The sequence below is a fragment of the Balaenoptera acutorostrata genome, chromosome 5, assembly GCF_949987535.1.
Source record: "Balaenoptera acutorostrata chromosome 5, mBalAcu1.1, whole genome shotgun sequence".
In the NCBI taxonomy this organism is placed as follows: domain Eukaryota; kingdom Metazoa; phylum Chordata; class Mammalia; order Artiodactyla; family Balaenopteridae; genus Balaenoptera; species Balaenoptera acutorostrata.
This window is the reverse complement of record NC_080068.1, coordinates 69991205-70009764: the sequence shown is the minus strand read 5'-3', so window position 1 is coordinate 70009764 and position 18560 is coordinate 69991205. Positions and strand designations below refer to the sequence as shown.

Here is an 18560-nt window from a genome sequence, read left to right as displayed (position 1 = left end):
GCCTCTGGGCTCTATCATCCTGGAAGTAGGTGGGACCAGGGTATTATTCCTCCTCTGTTTTCTCATCTCCTTGTGGACCCCGGGAATGCTTCCAGATTTTCTCTTCATCTGACATTATCCACCTTTTGAGACTTTATCATTTTGTGGGGTGAGTTCCTTGGTGTCCTCAGCAGTGAAAACCCACATTCCTTGGTGTCCCGTGCAGGCTGTGTTAGGGATGACGTCCCCCTACAGCAGCCCTCTCATTAGGTAGGTACCACTCATTATTATCAGGATTTACAGATGGAGGCACTAGGGCTTGGAGAGGTACACACTGCTGGGAGTGGCAGAGCTGAGACTTAAACCCAGACAAAACTATGGAGCTCTGTTCTAACCACTGCTCCTTCATAGCACACCAAGAGCACGATCGTTTCTCCCTCACCCCCTCCTCTCCCGGGCAGTGAGCCCAAGAAGAAGGCAATGCCAGAGAGGTTTCGGGAAGCTCCGCCCAGGGGCCTGCTGTGCTACTTCCAGAGTCCCCTCTCTTTTCTGACCTGGTGAAGGCTCTTTGCAGGATTTACACCAAGTCGTGCCTCCTACCTTCTTATTCAAACCAAACTCTGATCCCCACCATCTTCTTTCAGCTCACATTTCCTCCAAAGCCTTCCGCTACCTGATCGTCTGCCTAGCTCAATTCCTCCAACCAGCGACCACAGAGATGGAAAAAGACGATTATAAACTAAACTTTTGATGTTCCCCCCCATCACTCAGAGACTGCTTTGGACCATATTTAAACTAGTACTGAGAGCATTTTCAGGACACAGTAACTGCTGAATGATAATATTTACAATCAGAAACTTCCTCTGTTTATCATTTCAGATGAGAAGCTTTTGAATATTCTTTTTTTTTTTTTTTTTTTTTTAAATTTAATTATATTTATTTATTTATTTATGGCTGTGTTCGGTCTTCGTTTCTGTGCAAGGGCTTTCTCTAGTTGCGGCAGTTGGGGCCACTCTTCATCACGGTGCGCGGGCCTCTCACTATCGCGGCCTCTCTTGTTGCGGAGCACAGGCTCCAGACGCGCAGGCTCAGTAGTTGCGGCTCACGGGCCTAGTTGCTCCGCGGCACGTGGGATCTTCCCAGACCAGGGCTCGAACCCGTGCCCCCTGCATTGGCAGGCAGACTCTCATCCACTGCGCCACCAGGGAAGCCCTGAATATTCTTTTATAAAAGAGAAAATTAACTTGTAAAAATACATTCAAGGTACAGAAGTAAAACACAAATACATATCTACTGTGAAACATATTCAAATGACACATATATACTGAGAGCGAGATGTTCCCTTTTCTTAGTCCTCCTATAATATGCTGCTTCCCAGAGGGAACCACTTGTTAGCAGTTTGGTTTTTGTACTTCCCGAAAGTTTCCTTTGCATATAGACATATGGTTTAAAACTTAACCTCGGGAATTACCTGGCGGTGCGGTGGTTAGGACTCTGGGCTTCCACTGCTGAGGGCCCGGGTTCCGTCCCTGGTTGGGGATCTAAGATCCTGCAAGCCATGGGGTAAGGCCAAAAAACAAAACAAAACAAAACAAAACACTGATCCTTGAGCAGATCCTCACACAGGGCCCGAGTGTCAGGAGACGCACCAGCTGCTCGTTCTGTGAGAGCCACGGAGTCCGGGATGCACCTCTCTCCTTCCCCATATCATGGTCAGAACCTCTCAGAGTGCCTGGCACATACCGCTGGGTAGTGGGGAATGAAGGAATGATTGAACGAATGAATGAATGCAGATTGGAGACACACAACAGGTTACTTCTTTTTTTTTTAATTTATTTATTTTATTTTTCGCTGCATTGGGTCTTCGTTGCTGTGCACGGGCTTTCTCTAGTTGCGACGAGTGGGGGCTACTCTTCGTTGCGGTGTGCGGGCTTCTCATTGCAGTGGCTTCTCTTGTTGTGGAGCACGGGCTCTAGGCGCGCGGGCCTGATTCAGTAATTGTAGCACGTGGGCTCAGTAGTTGTGGCTCGCGGGTTCTAGAGCGCAGGCTCAGTAGTTGTGGCGCACAGGCTTAGTTGCTCCATGGCATGTGGGATCTTCCTGGACCAGGGCTCGAATCCATGTCCCCTGCATTGGCAGGCGGATTCTCAACCACTATGCCACCAGGGAAGCCCCCAGGTTACTTCTTTATTTTTAGAAAAGAGTGATCTTTGCTTTAATGATCATCTCTTTGGGGCTATTTGCCATTTTCTTCCTTATTCAAATTCAAACTTTTAAGTGACTGGAATGGAAGAAGCATCCGAGGTCTCCAGTATTTCAGCACCGTGAACGAACTGGTGTTAGGTGGAAAACATACTTGGACAAAATAAAGAACGTTGGTGTCTAAAAAAACTGCTTCAATGACATCTCAAAATGATTTCCAACTTCACAGTTTTCTCATAACAGTGTTTTGTAGAGAACTAAAAGCAGAGGCATGTGAGTGTTTTGGTTTACATTTTATTTCCTCTGTTTAATCCACACTAGCCACTATTTTGCAGCTTTATCTCTTTATTACAAACTTCTTTTAGAGATGTTAGAAATTTCCATGAACTATACACCTACAAATGTGTGGGTTCCAAGCAGTTCATTTTTGCTGGAGTTCTTATATAATTTCCCTCTGTCAGTCTAGGTTTTTCTGTTATGGCTAGAAGGAAGAGTTAGACTCACAGAAAAGAAAGCTTTATACTTCTATAGAAATGTGAAATCACAAAAGTCACAGGGGGTGAGGTTCCAACCTAGACTCCCTGGACTAGATATCTTTATTGGGGCCTTCCTTGGGGAGGAGAGGAAACCTTTTACAGGCAGGCACAGCCCTCCAATCAACCTCTCTCCCACTCCTATTCCAAGCAGGCTGGCAGCCCTGCCCAGTAAGCAAACTGGAACAATGCAGCCCTTTGTACAGGCAGGCGATTTACAACACAGGCAGACAATCAGCACTGCCCTAGCCGCTACCCCTCCCTTCTGGCCTTTTCAGAAATGTCTCAGATCAAGAGAGAAACAAAGCCTCAGATCCTATTTGCAGCATTCCCTCCTCAGCTATATAATCTTAAAAACCAAACTTTCCCCACACTCATGATTCTAAAGCATGGGTAACTTCTCCTTGAGCAACTGCAGATCAGACGTCTTGTAATCTACCAATACTCACCAACAGGCACTCATTTAGAATGAATGAACTTGCAGGTGGAATCAGAAAGTTCACAGAGAAAGAGTTAAGGATAAAGGGGAATTATCATGAATTAGGCCAGCTGAAAGGTAGTTTGATGCCTTTAGAAAAAATGAAATTTTTTTTTTTTTTTAAGAATCTCAGCAATGCCAGCGAAGTACTTCACCGTGTGGGCATCAAGATCCTTTGGGCAAAGCAACCTAAGTGTCCATCGACAGATGAATGGATAAAGAAGATGTGGCACATATATACAATGGAATATTACTCAGCCATGAAAAGAAACGAAATTGAGTTATTTGTAGTGAGGTGGATAGACCTAGAGTCTGTCATACAGAGTGAAGTAAGTCAGAAAGAGAAAAACAAATACCATATGTTAAGACATATATATGGAATCTAAAAAAAAAAAAAAAAAGGTCATGAAGAACCTAGGGGCAGGACAGGAATAAAGATGCAGATGTAGAGAATGGACTTGAGGACACGGGGAGGGGGAAGGGGAAGCTGGGACTAAGTGAGAGAGTGGCATGGACATATATACACTACCAAATGTAAAATAGATAGATAGTGGGAAGCAGCCACATAGCACAGGGAGATCAGCTCGGTGCTTTGTGACCACCTAGAGGGGTGGGATAGGGAGGGTGGGAGGGAGACGCAAGAGGGAGGGGTTATGGGGATATATGTATATGTATAGCTGATTCACTTTGTTATACAGCAGAAACTAACACACCATTGTAAAGCAATTATACTCCAATAAAGATGTTAAAAAAAAAAAAAAGATCTTTTGGGCATAATTCAGTCATACCCACGATTAGTAACAGGGACACTGGTTTGGGAGGCATATCTTGGATGGGGACAGATAATAGTATTGGGATTTCCAGCTCGGGTAGGTCTCCTCTTGTCAGCAGATGCTCAGAAGCCAAGGTCTGGATGCAGCCGGTCAGTTGTGAATAACAGTTCAGGGATGTTAGCTGGCTTCAGGAGCCGCGTGGACAGCACGATTACCTAACAACGGGAGGGGCAAACACACCGCAGACAATTAGGAGAGCCACTCCCAGCTTATTAGATAATGAGAAATAAAATGCAACACATTTCTTTGGGGGAATGCCTGGAGTGGGTACTGTGGAGAAAAAGGCAGAAGGCGGCAGCTTGAATGCCACCGGATGCTAGCGTCCTGGGTGTAAGGAAGGGCGCACAGGCTGGGAAGGATGGCCGGCGGGACGCTGGCTGCGTCTGCTGAGCCTTTAACCAGTGGGCACTGAGCAGGGCTGAACCCAGCCACCACCTTGCTGCTGAATTGAACTTGACCAGACCGTTGCTTTGTGATCCAGTAATGTGACCTCAACAGAGAGGTCTCTTCCTCTTCTAGGGAGCCTTTGCTCCTTCAGGGAAAGAGAGAAGGCACACTCAAGAGCTGGCTGTTGCTGTGGGTGATAATGATGATGGTTGTATTAATTTCTTCGTACCCAAAACTTCAATAACAGAAAGTTATTGTCTCACACTTCTGGAGGCCAGAAGTCCAAGAGCAAGGTGTTGGCAGGGTTGGTTGCTTCTAAGGGTTCTGAGGGAGAATCTTCCCTCTTAAGCTCCCTTATGTCTTCACGTTGTCTTCCCTCTACGTGTGTCTGTCTCTGTGTCCACATTTCCCCTTTGATAAGGACACAGTCATATAGGATTAGAGCTCACCCTAATGACCTCATCTTAATTTGATCATCTGCAAAACCTATTTCCAAATAAGGCCACATTCAGAGGTACTAGGGGTTCAGACTTTAACATCTTTTGGGAGGGACACAATTCGACCCATAACAATGATGATAATAATGATGATATCTGCTAATATTTATTAGTTCTTACGGTGGGCTAGGCACTGAAGATGATCTCATTTAATATCCATTTAATCTTCATAACCACCCTATAAGGTAGGTACATATATTATTCCTATTTTGCAGATAAGGAAAATAAAGTACAGAAAGGTCAAGCAACTTGTCCAAGGACACACAGGAAGCAGAAGCAGTTGAGTCAGGGTTCCAACCCAGGCAGGCTGGCTTCAGCGTCCGGGTGTCTGTGTGGTCACTCCTCTGGCGTCAGGGGCTCTGGGAAGGCCGCTGACTCCCCTAGTCTACACAGACCTTTGGGCCTCTCTGGCCTGTCGTCGTGATGTCCCTTCCCGCTTCCCTGAGACTGGGCCGTTCTTCTGGGGCAGATTTCCCTCTGCAGCACTGGGAGAGCTCGTTCCCCAGGGCTGGGCTGGGGCAGTGATGCGCTCTGTCAGGCTGGTGAGGTTTTGCCCAGGCAGGGGTTGTACACCCAGCAGATAAGGAGGTGACTATGGGAAGTGGGAAGGAGGTATGAGTCAGATGCCAGAGCCCAGCCCCTGAGCGGGGTGGGGGTCGCAGGCCGGCAGCAGACCTGGCTTCAAGGGGCCACACCGCCTGGCCAGGCCTCTTGTGGGGAAGCAAGTTGGCACTCACACCTCACTCTCTACCCCTCCCACCCCCCAAAGCTATCCCAGGTGGAACCAAAGCAAAGAATTAACCAACTCACTGGCCAAAACCAGAGCCTACACTCCAATGTGGAGGAAAAGCAGAGGGAGGGGAGGAGAGAAGGAAGCATTTTATAATTTCCTTGTGCTTGTTGTTGTTAAAGAAATGAGGTTATTAAAAAGTTTTCTGTTTAAAACAAAAATTAATCTTTGAAAGCAGTGATGTTACTATTTTTTGAAAGAGAATTATCCTTGAAAATATATGGCTAATGTCACCCAAGTCTTATTTTTGGCAGAAAAAAATACACTGCAATCTGTGCTCACATTTTTCCTAGAAAGCCATGTGATGAGAGTTTGAGGAGAGATAGTGAATATTAGCATCCCCTTATCACACGGTGTAGATACCATGCGAATATGTGGCTCTGGAGAGAGAGGAGAGGGTCTCTACTCACTCCTCGGGGTCTTCTGGGCCAAGTCCAACAGATGGTTGAGAAAGGCAGTGCCCAGATCAGCACGCTCACCAGATGCTAGTAGAGCCCGGCTCCACCGCTGATGGGCTACATGCCCTGGGGAAGGTCACTTCACCTGCGGCCTCACTCTGTCCTTCCCAGAAGAAAAACAACAGCCCCGAGCTTGTGGCATTGTGGCAAGGATTACATAAGGCCACGTGCGTAGAGCACGTGAGGTGCTCAGCAATACTGAGCTGCTATTTTATTGTGTTTTGTGATTGGGTCATAGGCCTCCTTTTGAATCGTATGAAAGCTAAGAACTCTCTAGAAAAATATGCATATGTGTACACACAAGATTCTGAATATAGTTTTAGGGGAGGTTTAGGTGGATAACTAGGATTCATAGACCACAAGTTAAGAAACCCTTATTCCGATATTTTAAAAAATGCACACATAAAGACAAAAATCCTTTGCACAAGAATAGACTCTTGAGAGGTAGGAGAGGCCAGGGAAGCTAATGGCCACAGCCCCTCCCCTGCCCTCCTGCTTGCCAGGCTCCACCACCGCTGCCAGCCCCTGGGGTCCTTAGTGCCAATGCCAAGACGGTGAATTCCTCTCTGGCTGAGGTGAGGGCAAGTGTAATGGCTAGAGTGAGTCCCACAGGATGGTTAAGACTTATTAACAGGGTTGAGGAACTTGGAGGGGAAAGGCTGTAGACTCGGTTGATGTGGACACTTCTAGAGCAGTGATAACTAAGCTAAAAGAATCTGTCACTCTCAGGCCGTGTGCTGGGCTTTCAGTCATGGCTGACAGTGACTATGGGTTCGGTCACCTCCACTGAGCTGGAACCAAGGACCAGGACCCTCACATCTAGACAAATGGGTATTTAGACAGCATCAGGGCTAAACCAGAGGGTGTCTGGGGCATGCCCTGTGGAGGGCTAAAAAGAAGCAGATGGAAAACAAAGGCAGCCTGTGAAGTAACTGAGGGGGTCTTTGAGGAGGGGAGGAAAGGAGGAAGCTGAGACCAAGGACTCTCGCCGGATAGTACAGTCATTAAGAGCACAGCCTTAGGAGTGTCCAATTTGAGCTGGGCCCCAGCTGGCCACCTGCCAGACGATGGACCCTGGAGAACTTGCTTAATCACTCTGAGCCTCAAGTCCTCATCTATAAAGTGGGAATAATGATATCCACCTCACATGATTATCATGAGGATCAAGTGTGAACATATATATAAAATATTTAGCACAATGACAAGCTCTGGAGGGGCTTAAAATGGTACCTGCTATCATCGTCTTCATTATCATCACCATCTTCACTATTCTCATCCTCTGCTGCATTCCCTCTATTCAGCTCACAGCAGTCATTGGGGTGGATTCAGAGGAGATAAACGTGCCAGAGCCATCTTCCCCAAGTGTAAATCTGATTGTATTTACTCATAGGTTTAAAATCCTGACTGCCTTCTCTCCATCATTTATAAGCCTGACCCACTGCTGTGGAATAGAATAAAGAAAGAAGAATGAAAGAAATAAGGACAGCCTAAGAGATCTCTGGGACAACATAAAATGTACCAACATTCATATTATAGGGGTCTCAGAAGGAAAAGAGAGAAAGGGCCTGAGAAAATATTTGAAGAGATAATAGCCGAAAACTTCCCTAACTTGGGAAAGGAAACATTCTCAAGTCCAGGAAGCACAGAGAGTCCCATACAGGATAAATCCAAGGAGGCACACACCAAGACACATATTAATCAAACTGACAAAAATTAAAGACAAAGAGAAAATATTAAAAGCAACAAGGGAAAAGCAACAAATAACATACAAGGGAATCCCCATAAGATTATCAGCTGATTTTTTCAGCAGAAACTCTGCAGGCTAGAAGGGAATGGCAGTATATATTTAAAGTGATAAAAGGGAAAAACGTACAACCAAGAATACTCTATGCAGCAAGGCTCTCATTCAGACTGGATGGGGAAATCAAAAGCTTTACAGACAAGCAAAAGCTAAGAGAAATCAGCACTATCAGACCAGCTTTGTAACAAATGCTAGAGGAACTTCTCTAGAAGGAAAAGAAAAGGCCACAACTAGAAAAAGGAAAATTACGAATGGGAAAGCTCACGAGTAAAGGCAAACATACAGTAAAGGTAGGAAGTCATCCAGACACAAAAATGGTATCAAAATGCAGGATATTGGAAATGCATTTGAAATTAAGAGACCAGCAACTTAAAATAATCTTGTATGTATATAGACTGCTATATCAAAACCTCATGGTAACCGCAAACCAAAAATCTGTAAGTCCAACCGTCTTAGAGAGCATTCCAGGACTTTAGAGACTGATGGCTGCTCAGCACTCTACACCCCAGCCCCTGGCCACCACACACCCCTCACCACTGGTTCCACATTCCAGCCACCCTAAATGATTTGCAGTTTCACAAATGGCACTTTGGGGATGCTTCTTCATCTGGAACGAGAGTTCCCAACTCTTTGCCTGAAGTCCTCTTAATCATCCATCAATAATCCACTCAGGCATCACCACCTCCCAGAAGCCTTCCCAGACCACCCCTCTCTGAAGACTGAGGATGTTCCCATGGCTGTTGGTATCACATTGTATTCCTTGTTTCTTTGTTGTGTGCTGGCACAGTGCCTGATACCTAGCAGGTCCTCGATATAGTGAGTTAGCCAATGACTGATTAAATGAATGAACAAAAACAGGACTAGGAAGGAGGCAGTGAGTTTAGCCAGCAGGAAGTTTTTCACACCAGGGGGCTCTGGTATCTCAAATAGCTCTGCGTAAATTTGTTTCAAATCAATTCAGCTGAAAACCCACTTGTCTAAAATTCTGATTTTGAAGAACAAGCAGGATCACACCACTAACATTTCCCTTATAGTATAATAGCTGATGGTCCTTAAGCATTTTCACATCTTAGGCGTCTTTTGTTCTTCAGAACGCTTTTGAGCATTTCCTGTTTTTGAGCCTATACAACTAAAAGCATTTCTGCCTTATTTGACTGAAATAGTCCTTAAAATTATAAAAAGTTAGCTAAATGGGGGGAAACGGCATGCAAAAATGAAAAAGAAAATGCTTAAAGCAATCTGAAATTGGCCTGTCGGATATGAAATTTAAATTTTATAAACATAGTCATCAAATGTGTGATACGAGGAAAATTAAGCACTAGAGTTCCTTTCGGAGGATTGGCTTTTTCCCAGGCAACCAAGGGCACTGATGAAAATTTCCATCGGGGAGGCAAGGGCGAAGGACACCAGGGTGCCTCTGAACCAAGCCCCTAAAAAGCTGCCTTTGGGGCTCCACACAGGCTCTCTACTCCAGCTGAAGGAGGGGCATCTTGTCTCTGTGCTCAGCCCACCCTGGCTCCTGCAAGAGTGACCCAGCCTGCTAGCTTTCTCTCCACCTTCCGCTTCTCCGGGCCGTATCTTATAGATGCCAGCATCTTCCTGTTCCATTTCTGCTGAACAGGGGAAGCCAGCAACCCAGGATTTAGATTCCATATCCCTCTGGTTTCTAACATCGTGAAGTGAAAGGAGAGGGGGGTAAAAATAGTTTTTCTCTATTTTTCTTTTGACCTTGGGAGATGCTTCCCAGTAAAAGCGACTAATACGCACAGATACCAACACGCATATTCATCCAGCTGATGAACTGGTTTTGGAGCACATGTCGGATTCAAGGCACCACGCACCCCCATTAGCACAGGTGCTGCACGTATACACGCACGTACACACGTGTGTTAAACATAAAATGTTTGTATCATTAAACCAGTGGGACAGTGGATTAATTAAACAGACATGACGAGCTTTCTGGAAAACTCACTGCCTTCTCATTGCCTGAGGGGTGAGTGTGGTGTGCTTAGGCTCTCCTAAGGAACCCGATGAGATTTCAGATGCCTCCCCACTTTTGTCTCTCCCGATGGTTCTTTAAAAACAAGTCGCTTTGTTATACAGCAGAAACTAACACACCATTGTAAAGCAATTATACTCCATTAACGATGTTAAAAAAAAAAAAAAGTCGCTTGAGGAAAACAACAACAAGAACAAAAACCTTCCATTGCAAACGACTTCAGACTTCGGCGTTGTTACGAGGATTGCTACAAATATCAAAGACACATGAAGTGCGTAGGAATGAAGGGTAATGTTAAGAGGAACAATATGAACATGTGTAATGCCGTCTAATATTTCAAATTATAAGGCCCTAAGCTAACTCAGGTAAAAAGAAAAATTGTGAATCTCACTGACATTTTCCTTAGAGTAAGAAACTTCAGAACAAATTAAATGTAGACCAAAAAAAAAAAAAAAGGAAGTCGCTTGACTCTTCTCTTTGGGGCTTCAAATTTTAGAATAACCTGGAGCCACGGTTTACAGCCAGGATTTAGGTGTCCTTGAACCTCCACAGTTGTGCAAAGTTGTATGCGTATGAGCATATTTCTGGGTCTAATTTTTTTTTCTTTTACATTCTCACTAAATGTTCAGCTCCAGAAATGTAGACGCACATGGAAGTGTGGCTGGGCAACGTGCACTAGCCCATGAAGAGCTGTGATGGCAGGGTCGGCTTGGTCACTCGGTCTGCCTCTGTTTCCTGAGCTGGCCTTTCCCTGTATTTTGTGGAAGGGTCCCTCCCTGTTACTTTCCTCCCACAATTGCAGGCTTCTGCTGGCCTCTTGGCCATGACCCAGCTACAGGGTTCAGCCTGCAGAGCTGTCTGGAATGAGAGAGGTCGGTGCTGAATACACGCACCCCAGAGCAGGGCAAGCCTGCAAAGTCTCCTGCTCATGGCTGTGGCTGTTTGCAGTGGGGTTGAGAGGTTGCCTCTTTGATCCTTTTTTTTTTTGTAGTCAGGAAAGAGGGCCTTCTCCAGCTGCCCACTTTCGCTCAGCATGTTTACCAAGAACCACAGATGGAGAGTGGAGAAAACACCCCATTTTAGAGTATAACAACCATCCTCTAGGACTAGCAGGTATCAATGTGGTTTCTGGACTCCACTGTTTCATGCTATCCTTACCATTTTTTGTAAAAGAGAGTTCATTTCTGGATGTGCCTTAAGTGACTTCTATCAGCAGTTTCCTTTGAAGAGCAGATCCCCGAATGCCTTGCACATCTCAGCTCACCAGCCTTCTCCTCCAGGGGAAGCCAGTGCCATCTGAAGGAACCTCTTGCCTCCAGGCCCCCAGGTATTCCCATTACAGCACCTGCCTATGTTCCCGGAACACTCATGTCTAGCTGGAGCTTCCGTGTTTAACGTCAGTCAATCACTTACTATTAGAATGTAAGTTCCATGAAAGCAGGAATGAGTCTGGCTTGGTCACCGCTCTATCCTCAGCACAAAGAACAGTGCTTGGCACAGAGTAGATGCTCAATAAATGTTTACTGGATAATCGACTAATCCAGTTTAAGAGACTGTAAGTTCCTGTACCTGGGTCCAAAAAGCACCCATGTTGATATACAGTAGGTATGGATCATAGCAATTGATACAAAAGACAGAGTGGTTTTAGTTGTCCATAATCCCAGAATCAGTAACAGGTTGGTGTAGTCTCCAGAAAAGCTGCTTTTATCGTATGCGTCAATAATGCAAGTACAGTTTCTAATATTCAATATGCAATGAATAATCATGACAGCTGGTGCCAGATCCTGTTTGAGGGATTAAAGTAAGTGCAGAGTCCTGAGGCTGGAGGGGAGCAGGCCAGCGGAAGGGTGCTAGGAAAAGAAGGCCCAGCGGCAGGGAGGGGCCGTGGGAGGAGGAGGAGGTGGCCCCAGTGCCTCTGCACTGATCAGCCTGTGGCAAGGGCGCTCAGCTGTAAGTGAGCATGAGAGGGAGAGACCTGGGGGCCCAGGAGAGCCGCCCGGGAGCTGAGGCACTCAGGTCCACGGCACGGGCTGGGGTGGGGAGGCTGGAAGAACTGAAGATACTCGGTTTGGAGAAGAGTGGCCCTGGGGGAGGACCTGTGGAGGAGAGAAGAGCCTGATCTGCTTGTAGATTCTGTGTGGCCCAGGCGTTAGAGGCAGCAGTGGTGAGTGAGAGCCCAGATGGGGCGGATTTGGATTCGGCAGGAGGAAAGAGTCCTAACAGCCAAGGCCTCCAGGACTCAGGTAGGCCGCAGTGGGAGGGGCAAATCCTCATCCCTGGGGACCTTTAAGTGGAGGCTGGAGTTTAAAGACAGAAGTATCAATACGTACATTATGGCTGATTACACGGAGGGCAAGTCAGAGTCACTCTCCGTTGCCGATGTGTCTTTGGGGGTGTGCTGGTGCGCAGGTTCACAGGGACCCGCCCCTTCAGTTAGCTCCCAGGGCTACTCCGACAGAAGTCTAAGCAGGCGACAGATCTGGAACGCCTGCCTGTTCATGTACAGCTAGAGCGGCCAGGCCTCATTCCCGCTGCTCCTCTGAAGGTTGTGGAGCTGGCCCTGCCTCAGCTCTGGGCTGACTCAGCTGCCAGTCTGTGGCGGTCTAATAACGGGAGCTCTTCCTCCACAGGTGTCACGCCAGCAAACAGGCAGGCAGTCCACTTCCATTCACAGACTTGGAGAGGAAGGTACCACGGTAAGTACCTCCGCTCTGGAATCTTCCTAGGCCCTGGTAACTCTTCAGGGGCAACTTTGTGCACAAAAGACAGGCAGCAGGCAAGGCCGCTCCTTAAGCCCCAGGTTCTCTGAGCCACTCTCTCTGCGGATGGTTGAGCACAAGGTTGGTCAGACTGCGGCCGAGCCGCTGAGCCACTACAGATTTCAGGTCTCTGCTGTCAAACTCAGGTCACACGGCCTTGAAGACGTCTGCATCTTAGCCTTTTAGAGTGGGGATTAGCACGTCTGTCAGGCTGTTAACAATGCATCGCGTGTCGGAAGAGCTAAGAATTTGGTTCACCATGTTAGGGGCAGTGAGAAGTGTGCTTTCTGATAACAAAGAATGTCTTGCTCAAAAAGGCAATTGCTCACCAACAGATCCTGAACACTGTAGATCGAGAGAGTGTGAGACGAGGCAGAATTTACCACTTTACCAGAAATTCCACCAGCTGTGACCATGACAGCTGTGAGTAACGGTAGAAATGGTCACAGCCAATGACTGGTCACTCCCTCGCTCAAGAACATACCATGGCTCCCTAGATACAGGTCACCTTCCTAAGTAGGGTGTCTGGAGACCCTCAGAAACCAGGCCTTCTCTACGTCGTCAGGTGTCCTGGCCACCCTGACAACACCAAGCCAGTTCTCCTGCCTCACATCAAGCCGTCAGGCCACAAGGCTTCCGGAACTCCTGCCCTGTGCTCAGGCCTGGGAAGGCCCAGCCTTTGTCCTCCAGGAATTCGTGTTTGCTTGAGGAGGCTCGGTCAGCGACGGGAGGCAGTCAGTGCTGCGCTACGGAGTACAGACTACGGATGCCAGCAGAGATGGGGGCTCCTTGGCTGGCTGAGTGCGTATACACAGAGTGGGCAGAGGTGGCAGACAAGGGCACCTGTACACTGCCCCCCACCCAGACCGGCAGCCAGGCGTGGCTGGAATAGTCCCTGGGTTCCGTGCGCCTGTGGTGGACAGTTCCCCACGTAAGCCAGGGTCCTACCTGAAGCACTGCGCTGGCATCTCTGTTCTGCTTTCTCTAAACCACAGAAAGCCGCTGGCTGCAGGCAGACATGGCAAAGCTGAAGACAGGCCCCAAAAGCAAGTCTCAACTGGGCGGGGTGTTGGGGGCGGCGAGGGTCCATGGGAAGGTGTCCCAGGCTCCCGGTCCCCCAGCAGGACAGTTCTGAGGCTCCTCAGCCCCCAGAGGACAGAGCCCCGGTTGCCCATAGCGCTAAGCAGCCAGGCAAGGCACTCTTTTCCTAACCACCCCGCCGCGTTGCCTAAAGGAGAAAACTGAGGGCTTTTCTCACTCCAATCACCTGGCTAGTAAAAGGCGGAGGGAGGATGCAGACTCAGGCCTGGAAAACCTAGAGGGCTGTGTCTTAACCACCGGGCATGTGCGTGGGGAGGGAGACGGGACCTGGCAGGAGGCTACAGAGGAGAAAGATACTACACTTGTCATTGTCATGACAATGGGCCTTCCCATACTCCTCCAGCCCCCTTCTCTCCCTGCCACAGGGCGGAGATGGTCCCCGGGAGTCACGCTCAACTATCTGGAGCCTGGAAAGCAGCCAAAACTCTTGAGTAACTAAGCACTGATTGGACGCCAGAGAATACAAGCCCTTTAGGAATCGGGAATAGCACTTCAGCACTTGCCACCCAGAGGTAGGAAAGGTCTCCCCCTTCCCTCCACCCACGCCAGGTCCTGGCTCTGGAACAGGCAGAAGGAGCAGGGGGAAAGAAGGCGGGGGATGGAGATAGGGAGTTCTGGGGAGCCTAATGCAGGCCCTGGCCCGCCCTCCCCACTCCTGCCTCAGGCCTCCCGTTCAGATCATATCACTGAGGACTCACTCGTACCTGGGTTCCTGGCTTCAGGGATGGCACAAGGTCTTTGATCATTTTGGCTTCTGAGACTGTGACCCCGCCCACCACGAAGAGGATCAGGAGAGGGTGGTCGCTGGGATGAGGCCGGCTCACCTGCAAAACAAACCACCCCCGGCGTCAGAGGTGTCTTCAGGTGAGATGAACAACCCTTAGAGAGGGTATGATCTGTTAGGGGTCAGATGTGTTAGCGGTCTGTGAGCTCACTGACCAGGAACATGCACAGCATGTCACCTTCCTACAGCCCTTTCGATAAATATTTTACTGCAAGCAAAGTTAAAGGAGTGGGCACTATTAAATAAGCAGAGAAGTCTGAGGGCAACTTCCCCTCCTATTCGGTCTGCAGGTCTCAGCATAAACGTGCTCCTGCCTTACAGAACTCCGTGCATCTCCTTCCAAGCACGTGCCACAGCCTGGGGTCATTGTCTCTTCCCTGACGGCTGTCTCCTCTAATGGAACACAAACTCCACGAGGCGGTGATCTTGTCTGCCTGGCTCACTGCTAAATGCCCAGCGTGCCGAGTGCAGTTCCTGGCTCAGAGCAGGTGCTCAGTAAATGTCTGTGGAACTGACGGATGGTTAGAGCCCTAGGAGGGGGCGGTGGAGGGTGGACAAAGATGCAAGAGCCCTGCACCCGCCCTCGAGTGCACACTTCACGCCCTTACCTTCTGAAAACCAGCCTCAGCTGAGGTTGGCTGAGGTTGGCCTCAGCCAGAGCTGAGGACCTGCTCTGCGTGCAACACTGCACTGGAGGTCGTGGAGAATTCCTCCTGGTGCCTCATGATTGCACCAGTGAGGCAAAGTATTATAAAACAGCTAAAATGAGAATGTCTCCCAGTAACCTCTCAGGAAATGTGCAAGGCCAACATGTAGACATAGTGACTAACTGAAGGGGACGAGAGAGGGTTCCTGAAGACAGTGTGTTTGAGCCCTACCTGGAAGCCCGGGATGGTTCAGTGAGGAGTGGGCAGGAGTATTGTGAGCCGAGCACCGCAGGCAAGCGGTCACCAGGTCGGGGGAGCAGGCCAGAGGCCCAGCCGGGACAGCAGCATGGAGTCATTATGGGAAGGATGCTGTCAGCTGCCTGCATGGCCACTGAAGCCAGAGGTGGGAGAGACAGGCTTGACTCCAGCCAGGAGAGGGTAGACAAAGGCGGTAAATGTCGGTACTCATTCACACCCACTAACACACAAGCCATCTTTGGGCCAAGGGACGGTCCCCCGGAGCAGCAGTGGGGGGACATCAGGCCGACAGGAAGAGAGGAAGCCTCTGCTCTTACCCCAGCTCCAACTCCTTTCTCAATTTGGTTCTTTTGACTCCCCTCCCTAAATATACCAACTTTTCAATGTCTTGTTTTAAAAACACTTTAAAAGGTAATACATTAAGTATTTCCAGTTATATAAGTTGCTCCTTGGCTTCTGGAGAGGAAACTCAGAGTGGAGAGGGAGGGAGGGAGGTAGAGAAATAGGGGCATGGAGGGAGAGAAATGAAACGCAGAAAGAAAGAAAGAAGGAAAAGTAGGTCTAAACTTTTTCAAAATGGGTGCTGGTGAACACTGAAAAAGTTACAAAACTCTTTGATCTTTAGAAAAAAGACTCCTGACTCCTCACCCCACCCCCCAACCTTCTGCGCTGTAGCTCCATCCCCTTGACTGCTGTCTTCCAGTCTGCGTACCACACACCCACGGCCATCCTGCTTTTGTTCCACTGTTCCCCTGGAACCGCTCTCACTGCAGTCACCAATGGCCATCATATGTAGGAGTCGATAGGCAGTTCTTTGTCTTCATTTAACTGGACATTTCTGTGGCATTTGTCACAGTTGATAACACCCTTCTTGGCTTCCACAATAGCACTCTCTCTTGGTTATTTCTTTCACCTTTCCACTGATTTCTTCTCAAATTTCTTCATAGGTTCCTTTTCTTGGTCTGCCCTTTAAGTGTCGATTCTCCTTAGGGCTCCATCTTTGGCCCCTTGATCCCCTCACTTGAGGACCTCATCTACTCATATGCCTTCAATCATCTTTTATATGCTTCCCAAATCTATGTCTTTAGCATCACTATTGAGTTCCTGTGGCCATCTCCACTTGGATGCCTCCTGGGATCCCTAAACTCAACAGATTTCAAATTTGATGCATGATCTTTCCCCAAGTCTATTCCTTCTGTTGACCTCCTAAGAGCATCACCTCCTTCACAGTCACCTGAGCCAGACCCTTGAGAGTCACCTTGGACTGTGCTGTCTTTTTCATCTCCCAGATCAAGTCCTGTTAATTCTTCCCCCTCCAATTCACTGATCTCTCCTTGATTTCCACTATCCCTGCTCTGGTCGGCTCTCATTCCTTCTTTACTAGATTATTGTTAGAGTCTTCTAATTTGTCTCCCTGTCCCTGGTCTGGCCCCCCACCCCCCCACCCCAATCCAGTCTCCTCATTCCTGCCTAAGTAAGCTTTTGAAAGTGCAAATACTTATTATTGAATTTTTGTGCATTATCTTATCCGATTGTCAAAAATCCTTAGGAGGCAAATACAATCATTGGTGTATTTTACAGATGGAGAGACTGAAGTTTACACGTCGTGACTAAACCTTGGAGCCAGGGGCCAAACTGCAGAGGCCACACTCTTAAACACCCCTCAGCTCCATCACATGTTCACATTCTTTCCGGGGAGTCTCCTAACTCTGATGATAAAGTTCAGACTCCTCAATTCAGTATGTAAGGCTCTTCTCACATAGCTTTGCTGTATGCCTCTATTTTCATCTCCTCCATATACACTATTTGCTGGAGTCACTCACGAGGACTTGAGCCATCCATGAATGCAAGGTCTTTTTAAAAAAACTTTTTGTTAAACATACAACACTTTACTGAACATTTGCACTGAAAAGAGCATTTATCACAAGTGTTCAGTTCAATTTATTTTCACAAACTAAACAAATCCTTGTGACCGGTACCCAGATCAGGAAAGAGAAAGCCAGCACTCTGGATCCCCACTCAGGCCCGCTTCGTGTCACTACCTCACCAAGGGGTAACTGCCATCTTGACTTCTAGCCACTCGATATCAGATTTAGTTTTGCTCAGTGATATACCCTGGGGATTTGTCCATATTAGTAGGAAAGATCTTCGGCCCACAGGCATTGGTTGGGACCACACCAGTGGGTTCTGGCCTGTCTGTGCCCATGACATTCCAGTTATTAAACAGTTAGAGCACCAACTGCACCATCTTGTTTTATGTGGAATGGACAGTTTCCTCTGTGTAAAGTACCCCTGCCTCCCCTTCTTTACCTCCTTCCTTTTTACTCTCTTTAAAAGGCACCCTCGCCTCTAAAAAGTTCTCCCTAACCACCTCTCAACTCCTGCCCCATGACCCGAATCTGACAGATACCTCTGCCTTGGCCTTGTCACATCGGACTGAGACCTTGATAGACCTGCCTATCTCCTCTCCTAGACTGTAAGCTACTGGAGGGTCGGGACTGATCATATTTATCTTGGTATTTTGGGGTCTGAGCATAGAGCTAGCTCATGGTAAACTTTCAACAAATGTTGCATGAATAAAATGAATGAATGAATGAATGAATGAGGTCCACAGGTTAACTGTAGATATTCTTCTTTTCTTTGAGATCTTTTAGACACTCTCTCTTTGCTTTACGTGTGGTTCTTCCTGGTTGAGTAACTAACCGAGGTTCCTTCCAACCCTACAAACAATTGTTTCTCACTTAATGCTAGGACAGAAATACAACTGGCTCCAGAACTTCAAGTGGTACAGTATGTTCCCAAAGACATATGCTTTCCATAAGAGAGTCTGGACTCTGAAGTACACTGTGAGAATCTTGGAAGGATGTATTGAAAGATGAAAAGGAAAAAAGAAATGAACAGCAACAACAAAGAACAATACCCTTTGGCCAACGAATTGAGGAAATGTTGATTGTGGTACAAATTAACAGGCTCCATTAATGCATGTTGCTGTTTGCTATTTTGGTTTCTGTTTAGATTTATGTTTTGATACCAGATTTCCTTTTAGAACATGTC

At 47.6% G+C, this 18560-nt stretch overlaps 1 protein-coding gene across 4 annotated transcripts in view; it reads right to left on the bottom strand.

The window, feature by feature from the left end:
* Positions 1 to 1337: 1337 nt before the first annotated feature.
* SCFD2 (sec1 family domain containing 2) overlaps positions 1338 to 18560 on the bottom strand; it is a 409841-nt gene continuing 392618 nt past the window's right edge. For 2 of the 4 annotated variants that reach the window (XM_007180800.3, XM_057547228.1), the window contains 2 exons: positions 14522 to 14641; positions 1338 to 4180 (listed from right to left, as the gene is read on the bottom strand). In XM_007180800.3, the coding sequence (XP_007180862.2) occupies positions 4088 to 4180; positions 14522 to 14641 (213 nt within the window). In that variant the 3' untranslated portion in view covers positions 1338 to 4087. Of the gene's footprint in view, positions 4181 to 7375; positions 7599 to 14521; positions 14642 to 18560 lie in introns of those variants that run through there. The other 2 variants (XM_007180801.3, XM_007180802.3) reach the window with 2 other exon arrangements.